Source organism: Callorhinchus milii, unplaced genomic scaffold, assembly GCF_018977255.1.
Source record: "Callorhinchus milii isolate IMCB2004 unplaced genomic scaffold, IMCB_Cmil_1.0 Scaffold4, whole genome shotgun sequence".
In the NCBI taxonomy this organism is placed as follows: Eukaryota; Metazoa; Chordata; class Chondrichthyes; order Chimaeriformes; family Callorhinchidae; genus Callorhinchus; species Callorhinchus milii.
In genome coordinates this window covers 64,963,346-64,977,353 of record NW_024704745.1, presented here as the reverse complement: position 1 = coordinate 64,977,353, position 14,008 = coordinate 64,963,346, and the positions used below count along the sequence as shown (strand labels likewise).

Below are 14,008 nucleotides of genomic sequence, written 5' to 3'. Positions count from 1 at the left end.
GCTAAACAGCAATCCAAAGCCATAATCCATTTTGTTGGTCAACTGTTTTTTTGACACATGTGGAAATCAATCACCATATTTAAGAGTATCCAAACCAAACTGAGAGTACCACAACCCGTTGAAATTTCCTTTAGTCTGGGATGGAATGTTCACTTTCTTCCTGGAAGAATGCACCTGTTCACTAATCCCAGAGCATGTTAGGGCCGAATGGCCTACTCCTGCTCCTACATGTTACATGTCATGTTAGGCAGAGATTGACCATCTGCTCCCTTGACCCCACCCCTCTCCTTACCTCCCAGCTCCACCTCCTTGCCCTTCTATTCACAAACTTCATAAACCTCTCCCTGTTCACTGGTACCATTCCCACCCCTTTAAAAACTGCCGTCATCACTCCTATCCTTAAAAAACCCTCCCTGGACCCATTCCTGCTCTCAAACTACCATCCCATCTCCAACCTCCCCTTCCTCTCCAAAATCCTGGAATGAGTAATTGCTTCCCAGCTTCGCTCCTTCCTCTCCCACCATGCCATTTACGAACTCCTCCAATTGGGTTTCCATGCCACCCACAGCACAGAAACAGCCCTGGTCAAAGTCAAATGACATTCTGTCCATCTGTGACCAGGGCTCCCTCTGCCACCTTGTCCTCCTTGACCTCTCTGCTGCCTTCAACACCATTGACCACTCTATCCTCATCCACCCCCTCTCCTCTCACCTCAACCTTCACGGTTCTGTCCTTGAATGATTCAAATCGTACCTCTCACACTGCCTCCACTTCATCTCCACAAACGGTTTCTCCTGTAGCCTCCGTACCGTCTTGTGTGACATTCCTCAGGGTTCTGTTCTTGGTCCTCTTCTCTTAAACATCTATATGTTCCATCCAGGTGACACCATCCGCAGACATGGGGTCAACTTCCACATTTATGCAGATGACACCCAACTCTACGTCTCTACCACCACCCTTGATTCCAGGACCACTGCTGTCCTGACAGAATGTCTGTCAGACATCAAGTCCTGGATGAGAGCTAACTTTCTTCAGTTGAATGTCAACAAGACCAAGGCTCTCCTGATTGGCCCTCAGAACCTCCACACCTCAGGCGCTGAAGGCATCACCATCCATGGATGCACACTCCACCTTACTAAGCCAGTTCCAAACTTTGGAGTCTTGTTTGACCCTCAACTATCCTTTCTACCCCACATCTGTGCCATGACCCGCTCTGCTTTCCCCCACCTCCACAATATTGCCCGGCTCCGCCACCATCTCACATCGCAGGCCGCCAAAATCCTCATATGTACATTCATAACATCGAGGCTTCACTGTGCAAACTCCTTGCTTGTTGGCCTCCCCAACTCCTCCCCTCCTCCCTTCGTAGGCTGCAGATCTTCCAGAACACTGCAGTCCATGTCCTCTCCTGCACCAGGCTCCGTGATCCTATTACCCCCATCCTTACCCAATTCCACTAGCTTCCCATCACACAAAGGATACAGTTCAAGATCCTGGTCCTCACCTTCAAAGGCCTCCATAGCCTTGGCCCTCCCTATCTCTGCGACCTCCTAACCCCTACCATCCTGCCCGCTCCCTCCGCTTAGCAGGCTCTGGCCTGCATCATGTCCCCCGCCTCGCCCGCCTCACCATTGGCAGGCGGGCCTTCTGCCACTCTGTCCCCACCCTCTGGAACTCCATCCCGCAGTACCTCCACCTCGCCCCCTCCCTTGCCTCCTTCAAGATCCATCTCAAGACCCTCCTCTTCGACCGTGCTTTTGATCACCCTGCTTCCCACACTGCCCTCCACCCTCCCCTGTCCCGACCCCCAGCTCGGGTCTGAAACACTGACTATCCAGTGACTTGGGACATGCTCCCGACCTGAAAGACACTTTACAAATGTAATTTTGTTGTTGCTTTGTTGTTGGCAGGAGCCAAGTCTTGGGATTGCAGTGTATGCATTGGAGTGCACTGCTGGTGTTAACCAGCTAAAATAGCACAGATTGCCATTGTGAACACTGACTGGTGAGCTTCCCTCTGCTTGTCCCACTAGAGCCACCCTCCCCGATTGGGATGTGGCTTGTAGGGTTAACAGGAACTCTGTCTGCTCTTCCATCTCCTGCTGACAAGCCAGGCTGTTGATCCTCCATCAACAACACCTTGGAGTACCATTTTGCTGTCCAAAATCCGAAAATAGATCGAGTTGGAGCAAAATTCCCACAAGTTAGCGTCATAGAATCTGAATTTATTATTCAAGAAATCACTAAGAAATACCACAAAATTGTCCCCAGGAATTCTACAGAAGATCTCACCTTTTAAAATACACTTTTGTGTCTTCAACCTCAATCTCTTTCTTTTTAAGTCTCTTTTCCTGTTTGTCACAATGCTTACATTGGACAGTTTGAACCTGTAGAGAGGAAGTATAGATTTTATTTACTGTTGATAGCAGATCTATAGAAGTCTGTGGTAAGAATTTTTTTTACACCATTTGCAATTGGGTTCAAATAATGAAGACAATAGAAATGCTAACTCTGAGGGAATCAGGTGAATAATTTATTATACTTGGTGGCATTTTAACCATTCAAGTTTAATACTCTGAACAATCTTGCTCAATAATTCATTTTGCCCATAAAATACACAGTATATTATGTGAAATGCTTTGAGAATTCTTGACGATGAGATAAGGCACTATATCAAATGCAAGGATTATTATTAACAATGATAGATACAACTACTTGTAGATTGATTTCAAATTTAGCCAGGAGGAGCAGCAGTACAACAACTTGTATTTGTATAACGCCTTTCACAGAGGATAGCGTCTCGAAGACTGCACAGTGGCAGGGTTGGACATGAACAAGGGAGAAAGGAGAGAGGGAGATGACCATAGGCATGGTCAACAAGGTAGGTCTCCAGTTGATATTTAAAGATTCTTAAAGAGGGAACAAGCTAGAGGGAATGAAGCAAGGAGTTCTAGAAATTAGACGCATAGTAGCTGAAGGCCCAACGCTGCTGCAGAGGGGTCAGCGGGGAATGCTTCATGCAATATCTTTTGTCTGCAAAACACATTTATGTGTTTTTTGTGCCTCGATCATTTTCCCAATTAGTTGCTCTTTCCCACGGCTGAAGGGTCAGTCAGATGAGCTGTGACCAGGCCACTTCCTATGTTGTTCATGAGCCCTGTGAAATTTATGTATGTTTTCCCATCGTATCACTCTTGATGGAACATCTAGCTTCTGTTCAAGCAGTGCATCTGAGATCAGACAACCAGCGGTTACTGGGATCGTGTCCGCCAATTCACTATCCCAGCATGTTGAAACTCCTACTCCGTACCCCATTGTCCAGCGCTCCAAGTCACTAACCCACATGAAGGGCATAAGATAATCGCATGTTGTTGTTGTTGCATCAGCATTTTTTTAGCATTAGATTGTTATGGATACTCCAATATTTTTCCAACTGTGATTCCCTGTTCCTTGTCTGCCTGACCTGTTGGCCTGGAGTCTAGAGGGGAAAGAAACTGCAGTCTGTAAGCAACCACCAGAGGCTTGAAATTCCACCTACTCTTAGCTTGTAGGACCATTTTGTCTTAACATTTAAGATTGCACAGAATAGTTGGAATTCTTAAATTCAGTTTTAATTTGGAAGTTGTTTTTCAGAAGTTCTTCAAAAGTATTGACTTCCAAATTAAGACTGAATTCAAGAATTTCCACTATTCTACGTAATGTAGGTGAAATTTCAGACTTTGGAAAAAACCATGAGAGAACAGCCACCCAGGCTCCACGCTTTACTCTGATACTATCACTATTATTCAGTGCCTCTCTTTCTGAACACATCAGGGACTGAGCACAGTGGGTCTCAAACCTATAAAAAAAACCTCTCTCCATAGCAGCGAATGATAGCAATCCATGGCTTCACACTAATTGTGGAGTATAAACACCGGCTTCATAATCTTTGTAATCCTAACTATTTATCATGTAAAGTTTTAGGTTATTACACACACCTTGAAAGCAGAGCAACAAGATTAATATTCTAGTAGACCTAACCTTAGAGTGCTGGCTTCCATTCAGAGCCTGAGCTCAACTACTTGGACTCATCCTTCACCTTTTCTACACTCTATGGGTGAGTCGTACAGCTTCTGAAATTGCTGTTACTGCATCTCCTGGTAACAAGCCACCCTATCATAGATGGTCACAGAAGCGATGCCAGCCCACAAGTGCACCTGTCAGCCCGCACAGAGTGGCACTGACAGAGGACAGAAAAGTAATAGGTGGATAGAAATAGGAGGCAGAATATAGAACTAGGGAGGGAAGTGCAAAAATGTGAAACAAGAAACTATTTAATGTACTCTATCTTTAGCCTTCCTGTCTTTTTTTGAGGGGCTATCCTGTAAACGGAGCGGACATAAGAAGGGAGACTAGCTTTGAGAAAACTGATAAAACATACGATGCTAAGCAGCAATGACAAGGGCGATGTAACCTCATACACCAAAGTCTCACGGTAATATTACCCTTGCGGATTTTGAAGTATGGTGAAAGTGGTTTACTAGTCCAGAGCAACAGTTGTCTTAGAAGGCTACGTGTCGGAGCAAACGTCTAGTCTTGGTTGCATCTATCAGAGTGGCAGTCAATTTATAAATAGCTCAATCTTTCAAATGCGTATATGTTAGGAATGGGACTGTGCTGATCTGAAAGATTAAAAGCTGGACTTCTGCTCAGTAACTCTGGATGGAATTAAGAGTAAAAATAGAAAGTGTTACATTACTCAAAACCCAACTGGCTTCCAGCCTGTAAGAAGAGGGAACCAGATGTATTTCGAGGAGTGAATAAGCAAGGGGGATAAACAAGAGAAAAGTTTGCTTTTCAAAACAACTGAAGTAATATTTTTATGTTTGGCTCTTAGTCGGGTTTAAAATAAAGTCCATTTTTAAAATAACTGTGGAATTTATGACAGGATTTGCACGTCATTATATTTCATGGATAGTAGTTGTATCACTGTACATGTTGCTGGTTTTCTAATTGTCATATAAAGCCAGTAAACAAACAGCAGCTATCAATCATTCATTCTGGCTCTGAAAACAATGGTTTAGGAGACACTAATGCAGTGTATGGGCTCCCTGGCCTCAATTAGTACAAAATCAAATTACAATAACTTACATTCATATAATGCTCTTCATGTGTGATAATTAACAGTGCTTAACAGTGGCGGAGCTTGATACTGAACTAGCGAGAGAGGAGAGGTGACCTCCTCTGGTCAAAGAGGAAGCTCTTCAAATGCAATCTGAAGATGGGCAAAGAGGGGAGCAAAGCAGAGGGCTTGAGGCAGAGAGTTTCAGAGTTAGAGAAATGAGAGAAAACCTGCACAACATTTCTATCAACACTACGGTTCCTAAATAGTGTATTTGTTCCATAATAAACACTTCCTCAGTAGTATCCTATAGAGCTACAATGATCTTGAAATCTACAAAACTATCATTATTTTGGGGATAGTCTTGCAACAGGTTGCATAGGATTCTCAGTCAGTGGTGTGTTCACTAACTCAAAAAGAGAAGGGAATTTCTTCTGGTGTCCTGGCCAACAAAGCCTCAAAATAAAATTAGGAATTCATTTCATGGCTCTTTGTGGGCCATTGGATGCTCTGTTTGCTTACAAATATAGTCATTCCACTTAATATTAATAAGAATCCTTGCATTTTATATTATGGAGCTTAGTAGTTAGAGCACTTGCTTCGCAAGCAAGAGGATCTGGTTTCAATTCTCGGGCAGAGCAAAACGTTTGGCAAGTTTCCTTACTCCACACGCCTCTGTTTACTTAGCAGTAAGTAGGAACCTGGTTGTTAGTCAATGGGCAGATTTCTTTTCTGGGGACATTATTCCCTTAAAAAAAGAACAATTTAAAAAATAATAATTTGATCATTCAATCCACGACTGTTTGTGGGACATTGTTGTGTGTAATTGACTGCTCTGCATTTTGCCTATAAAATATACAGTCAATTCACTTTACAGTATACAAAGATTATTATTAATAATAATAATAATTATTATTATTAATAATAATGTGCCTTATCACATTGGTGAGAGTCTCAAAACGCTTCATAGAATATATTGTAAGTGTACTTTGTACTTTGTGTACTTTGTGGGTGAAACATGGCAGCCAGTAAATCCTGTGAAGTGCTTTGAGACATATTTCCAACGTGAAAGATGCTATACCATATGCAAGAATTATTATTATTGATATGATGAAGAGAGCTACAACAAAGGGACAGTTTAGATTTAATCACTTTATGCAGAGAGCAGTTAACATGTGGAACAGTTGTCACATTGAGTTGGATGGCGAGGACAATTTCACAATTTTTTGAAGGTCCAATCTGAAATTGGGAGAAATTTTATTTAAAAATAAGACTGGCCAGATAAATTTTGCTGGCATTTTTTTTTGGTTCTGTAGAGTATTGTGCTCATATGTTCCAGTGTACAAATCTACCCTGTCAAGACCCTTAAGGATCTTATAGGTTTCTATAAGATCATCTCTAATTCTTCTATATTCTAAAGAATATAGGCCTAGTTTACTCAACCTATCCTCATAGGTCAAACCCCTCATCCCAGGAACCAACCTAGTGAATCTACGCTGCACCCCTTATAATAATAATAATAATAATAATCCTTGCATTTGATATAGCGCTTTTCACGTCGGAAGGACATCCCAAAGCGCTTCACAGAACACACTGTAAAGTGAATTGACTGTAAATTTGTGGGCGAACGCGGCAGCCAATTGCGCACAGCAATGTCCCACAAACAGTCGTAGATTGAAAATGCCAATTTTATTATTGTTTTTGGTTTTTGGAGGGATTATTATTAGGCGTGATTATTCTAATTATTATTATTATTATTATTATTATTATTATTATTATTATACGTTATACTCCATCTGCCACCTTCTTTGCCCTCTCACTAGTCTGTCTATTTGCCTTTGCATTCTTCGTGTGTCATTATTCTAATTCTAATTATTATTATTGTTCTAATAATTATTCTAAGGCGAGTATGTCCTTTCTTAAATAAGAAGACCAAAACTGCACACAATATTCTAGGTGCGGTCTCACCAAGGCCTTATACAACTGCAGCAAGACTTCCCTACTCTTGTACTCTAACCCTTTGCAACGAACGCCAACATGGCATTAGCCTTCCTAGTTGCTTGCTGTATCTGCAAACTAACTTTTTGAGACTGGTGTACAAGGACACCCAAATCCCTCTGAACACTAACACTATCTAATCTCTCCCCCTCTAGAAAATAATCCGCTTTTCTATTTTTACTACCTAGGTGAATAACTTCACACTTCCCCACGTTATACTCCATCTGCCACCTTCTTTGCCCTCTCACTAGTCTGTCTATTTGCCTTTGCATTCTTCGTGTGTCATCCTCACTTACTCTCCCACCTATTTTCATATCGTCTGCGAATTTAGATATATTAAGTTCTATTTCCTCATCTAAATCATTGATATAGACGGTAAATAATTGAGGCCCAAGCACTGATCCTTGTGGCACTCCACTAGTCACATCCTGCCAATCTGAGAAGGACCCGTTTGTGCCTACTCTCTGTTTTCTTCCTGTTAGCCACTCTCCAATCCATGCTAATATATTGCCTTTAATTCCATGGGCTCTAATCTTATGCAACAGCCTTTTATGTGGCACCTTGTCGAATGCCTTCTGGAAATCCAAATACACCACATCTACTGGTTCCCCTTATCTAACCTGCTAGTTACTTCCTTAAAAAACTGTAAGATTTGTTAAACATGATTTCCTTTCGTAAAGCTACGTTGACTTGCCTAATCATGTTGGAGTCCTGTAGCTCAGTGGTTAGAGCACTCGCCTTGCAAGCAAGCACCTGGGTTCAATTCCAGGCAGGGCGAAACCTTGGGCAAGTTTCCTTACTCCACACGCCTAATAATAATCCCTCCAAAACAAAACAATAATAAATTGGTCATTCTCAATCCACGACTGTTTGTGGGACACTGCTGTGCGCAATTGGCTGCCGCGTTTCGCCCACAAATATACAGTCAATTCACTTTACAGTATATTCTGTGAAGCGCTTTGAGACATCTAGAAGACGTGAAAAGTGCTGTATCAAATGCAAGGATTAATATTATTATTATTATTATGATTTTCTAAATACCCCATGATGACGTCCCTAATTAAGGACTCTAGAATTTTCCCTACCTCCGATACCAGACTAACTAGTCAATAGTAGCCCATGTTTTGTCTCCCACCCTTCTTAAATATCAGCGTTACGTTTGCGACCTTCCAATCACTGGGAACCATTCCAGAATCCAGAGAATTTTGGAAGATCAAAAACAAAGCATCCACTATTTCTGCAGCCACCTCTTTTAAAACCGTAGGACGCAGGCCATCAGGTCCAGGGAATTTATCGTTTTTTAATCCTATCAATTTCTCTAGTACTATTGCTTTACTGATGTTCATTTCTTTAAGTTCCTCACTAACATTAGCCTCCAGGTTCCCCTCTATTTTGGGTAAGTTTTCAGTGTCCTCTAACTTGAAGACAGAAGCAAAATAATTGTTTAATGACTCTGCCATTTCTTTATTCCCCATTATAATTTCTCCTGTTTCTGCCTGCAATGGACCCACATTCACTTTTGATAGTCTCTTCCTCTTTATGTTCTTGTAAAAACTCTTACAATCTGTCTTTATGTTCCTAGCTAATTTACTCTCATATTCCATTTTCTCCCTCTTAATCAGTTTCTTGGTTTTCCTTTGCTGATCTCTAAAGCCCTCCCAATCCTCAGGTTTACTGCTCTTTTTGGCAGTATTATAGGCCTCTTCTTTTAATTTTATACTTTCCCCAACTTCTCTAGTTAGCCAAGGTTGAACCACTTTTCCCGTCGTATTTTTATTTTTCAAGGGAATATGCGATCGCTGGGAATTATGTATTATATCTTTAAACGTTTGCCATTTCTGGTCTACCGTCATATTTTTTAATTTAATTTCCCAGTCTATTTTAACCAAATCTTCTCTCATACCTGCCAAGTTGGCTTTATTTAGATTTAAGACTCTTGCTTCGGATTCAACTATATCATTCTCTAACTTAATGTTAAATTCCATCATGTTATGGTCACTCTGCCCTAGAGGAGCCTTAACTTCCAGATTGCTGATTAGCCCTATTTCATTACACAAAAAATAATTACTAATTTTATTTTGAGGGTTTGTTGGCCAAGACAACAGAAAACAATTCCCTTCTCATTTTGAGTAGATGAATGAAATCTTTAACATCCACCTGAATAGGTAGATAGGACCTTGGTTTTACATTTTATCCAAAGGATGGCACCTTCGACATCTCGGGCACTGTATTGGAGTGCCATCTTAGAGTATATGAGTTCAAGGCCTAAATATGAAGCTTGAACCTACAACTTTCTGACTCAGAAGCGAGAAGTGCTGCCAACTGAACCAACCTAACATTTCACAATTTATACAATTTTATAGTAATTATATCAAGCAGTCACTGTTTTCTAAGCATACAGAGCAGTCACCTTGTATCACTGCAAAATCCCACAAACAGTCAAGAGGTGAATTACTATTGTATCTGAAGTATTGCTGGCAAAGACACAGGAGACACATCCTTCTCTTTTTGAAAAAAAATTATGGGACATTTAAAGTCCACATAACAACTCAGATTGAACTTGAATCTTTGTACTGAAGTCATATAGCAGCAACAAACATTCATACCCTATGGTGAAACATTGGCATTTAGCTATGGGGCAACCTGCTGAGATTGTAGCTATTAGTGTTGACTTACAACTCAGGTTCCAAATTGCTGACTGTAACATCTAGGCAGGCTCTGTCTTGACAAATTCAGACGAGGTGACAAAATAGTCTTACAAATACTGCAGTGGTACAGCAGGGCCAGAAGGAAAAAGTTTACGGCAAGTTCATTGTTACAGGTTTGAGCTGAGGAGGCATTATGGAGTAATAATGGGAAATCAATTTATTAGTGAGAGGCTAGCAGAGGTCTGGCACTGACCCCAAGGAGGGGCTCAGAGTAAAGTAAAGGGTCCTTATAGTAGTGGTTAACTCGCAGGCAAGAGGACTCAGGTGAGATCGAGACCTTAGGCAACTTTCCTTACTTCACATGCCTCTGTTTACCCAGACAGTAAGTAGGAACCTGGTTGTTGGATCACTTTCCGGGGATAATATTCACTTAAAAAAANTGTGGTCACTCAATCCACGACTGTTTGTTGGACGCTGCTGTGTGCAATTGGCTGTCGGTTTCGCCCACAAAATATACAGTCAATACACTTTACAGTAAATTCTATGAAGCACTTTGAAGCGACTTAGCAATGTGATGAGGCATTGTATCAAATGCAAGGATTATTATTATTATAAGTTGACTAGACTCACAATTTGAGGTCATTTGGACAAGATATTGTAACCAGCTGGGTACTGGCAGGTGGAAGGCTGGTAAGCTGGGTGGGGGGGGCTCTGGAAGTTAAAGACTGAGCAGTGGCAGCGTGGAGGCTGCTTTGGTTGGGCTATTTTGATTGGAGCGAAAAGGGGGAAACCAAATTCCCAGGAATCTTTCTCTGCTCTGGACGTAGGGACAGGAAGGTCCTCATTTTTTTGATGAAATAACAGAGAGGGTAGATGAAGATAGTGCAGTTGATGGATTTATATGGATTTTCAAAAGACGTTTGACAAAGTGCCACATAAGAGACTTGTAAGCAAAATAGAAGCCCACGGCATTAAAGGGACAGTGGCATCATGGATACAGAACTGACTGGGAGACAGCAAGCAGAGAGTGGTTGTTTTTCTGACTGGAGGGAACTGTGCAATGGTGTCCCTCAGGGGTCGGTATTGGGATCACTGCTGTTTTTATATAAATGACTTGGACTTGGGTATAGAGAGTACAATTTCCAAGTTTGCAGATGATACTAAGCTAGGAAAAGTAGTAGTAAACAGTGAGGAGGATAGCAGCAGACTGCAAGAGGACATAGACAGACTGGTAAAATGGGCAGACACGTGGCAGATGAAGTTTAATGTGGAGAAATGCAAAGTGATGTATTTTGGGAGGAAGAATGAGGAGAGGCAATATAAGCTGATGGTAGAATCTTAAAGGGAGTGAAGGAACAGAGAGACCTGGGGGTTCATATAAGTAAATCTTTGAAAGTGGCAGGACAGGTAAATAAAGCTGTTAAAAAAGCATAAGGATACTAGGCTTTATAAATAGGAACATAGAATACAAAAGTCAGGAAGTTATGATGAACCTTTATAAAACACTGCCTCAGCTAGAGTACTGTGTTCAGTTTTCGGCACCACATTTAGGAAGGATGTCAAGGCATTGGAGAGAGTGCAAAGGAGATTTACCAGAATGGTACCAGGAATGAGGGACTTCAGTTATCAGGAAAGGCGAGAGAAGCTAGGATTATTCTCCTTGGAGCAGAGAAGGTTAAGAGGAGACTGAATAGAAGTTTCCAAAATTATGAGGGGATTTCATAGGGTGAACAAGGAGAAATTATTTCCACTGGTGGGTGGGTTGGTAACCCGAGGACACCGATTTAAAATAATTGTTGAAAGAGGGGAGGTGAGGAGAAATTTTTTCACACTGCGAGCTGTTCAGATCTGGAATGCATTGCCTGAAAGGGTGGTGGAAACCGATTCGATAACAATTTTTAAGAGAGAAGTAGATAATTATTTAGGGAGGACAAGTTTCTAGGGCTATGGGGAGAGAGTAGGAGAGTAGGATTTATTTGGATTGTTCTTTTCAAAGAGCCAGCACAGACACGATGGGCCAAATGGCCTCCTTCTGTGCTGTATAATTCTATGATTTTATGATACCCTGAGGACAGGACAAAGGAAGCCAATGTTCTAGCCACATAGGCCAGAGGAAACTTGACAGTTAAGAGCGGGGTGTGAGTAGTGTTAATAAACCTCAAATTCAGAACTATGTTTATGTGTGTATATTCGGTTCAATCTGATCTTGGTCTACGCCAACTCTCTGTTCACTGGGCTTCCCAATTCTTCCCATTGAGAAGCTGCAAACCATGCAGAACCCTACAGCTTGTGTCCTCTCCCACACAAGGCTTCTTAAGCCTATCACCACCATCCTCGCCCGGCTCCACTGGTTTCCTAGAAAATACAGTTCAAGATCCTGGTCCTTACTTTCAAAGTCCTCCGTGGCCTTGCTCCCCCCTACCTCTGTGACCTCCTAACCCTCTACCAACCTTTCCGCTCCCTCCGCTCAGTGGGCTCCAGGCTGCTTCACATCCCCACCTCATCTGCCCCACCATTGGCAGGCAGTTCTTCAGCCATTCTACCTCCACTCTTTGGAACTCCATCCTGCAGTCCCTCCACCTCGCCCCCTCCCTTGTCTCCTTCAAGACCCTCCTTTTTGACCATGCCTTTGATCACCCTCCTTCCCACCCCTGCCCTCCACCCTCCCTGATACCAACCCTCAGCTTGGTTCCGAACACTGATTGTCCAGCGCCTTGGGATGTCCTACCAACATAAAAGGCGCTATATAAATGTAATTTTGTTGTTGTCCTTTCACTCGCCTCCTTCAAGGTCCATCTGAAGACCTTCCTTGTTGACTGTGCCTTTGGCCATCTTCCCCACCCCCACCTCTGGTCCTCCGCCCCTCCCGAATCCAACCCCCAGCTTGAGTGCAAACTCTCGACAGCCCAGTGCCTTGGGATGGCCTCCAGATGCCGTATAAGGCACTGTATAAACGTAATTTGTTGTTGTTGTTGCGTTTACATGCAGGCTGCTGCTCAAGATTGCAAGAAAGGAGAAACAGGAATGAGAAAACAAAAAACGAAATAAAGAGATATATTTATTTCATGCTGAAATAAAAAAAATGCTTTTCTAAATCTTAGGCATATACCATGGGACAGTTGAAGTTTGAGTTGCAGCCGTGTGCAAGGAATATTTCGCCAAGCAATGTGAGAACTCTGGAGAGCTCCATACAGTATCAAGTGCAGCAGACAGTAACAGGTGTTTGTGTGCCTGATGAAGGAAGCAGGGTGGGTGTTGGATCGTGTTTAACTCTGAAAGGCGCTCTCAATGTAATTTTGTTGTTGTTGTTGAAAGAACTAGAAAGAAATGGCTACAATAGCAGCCACTTAAATTTTAGCCTGAAAGCAAAATAACACTTCAGCTATGTAATGTTCTTGAATTAGATGTAACATGCCACTTGTCAGCCTTGCTTCCATTAATAATAAAAATAATAACAATAATCCTTGCATTTGATATAGGACCTTATCACGTCGTTGAAACGTCTGAAAGCGCTTCAGAGAATATACTGCAATGTAAATTGATTATATATTTTGTGGGTGAAACGTGGCAACCAATTGCGCACAGCAATGTCCCACAAACAGCCGTGGATTGACTGACCAAATTCTTAATATTAATTTTTTTAATAAAAAAATTGAAAAAATTGTTACCCTAATTAAGCGATCTGCAATCGACTACCAACTGGATTCCCCTACTTATTACTTGGTAAACAAATGCGTGTGGAGTAAAGAAACTTGCCTAAAGTTTTGCCCTGACCGGGAATTGAACGTGGGTCCTCTCGCTTGCGAGGCGAGTGCTCTGACCAATTCGATACAGGACTCATCAGGTACATTGTTAGGATAGACTAACCATGTACCAGATGACTCTCCAGGCCTCTATTTGGAACATTCATTACCTGGAACTTCATCTCACAATAATAATCCTTGCATTTGATACGTCTCAAAGCGCTTCACAGAATATACTGTAAAGTGAATTGACTGTATATTTGTGGGCGAGACTTGGCAGCCAATTGCCCACAGTAGTGTCCCACAAACAGTCGTGGATTGAAGTGACCAATTTATTATTTTTTTTCTTGAGGGATTATTATTAAGCGTGTGGAGTAAGGAAACTTGCTCAAGTTTCCTTACTCTACTTTGCTCTGCCGGGAACCGAACCCAGGTCTCTCGCTTGCGAGGCAAGTGCTCTAACCACTGAGCCACAAACAATTGATGTGCTCCAATTCACCACCTAAACACTGTTTATGT

The 14,008-nt window shown here is 42.0% G+C and overlaps 1 protein-coding gene across 1 annotated transcript in view; it reads right to left on the bottom strand.

Moving 5' to 3' along the window:
• Window positions 1-14,008, bottom strand: part of LOC103186532 (COP1-interactive protein 1-like) — a 37,080-nt gene that overhangs the window by 14,089 nt on the left and 8,983 nt on the right. Inside the window, exon 2 of the mRNA XM_042334418.1 lies at window positions 2,292-2,386. Coding sequence (XP_042190352.1) covers window positions 2,292-2,386 — 95 coding nt within the window. The remainder of the gene's footprint in view (window positions 1-2,291; window positions 2,387-14,008) is intronic.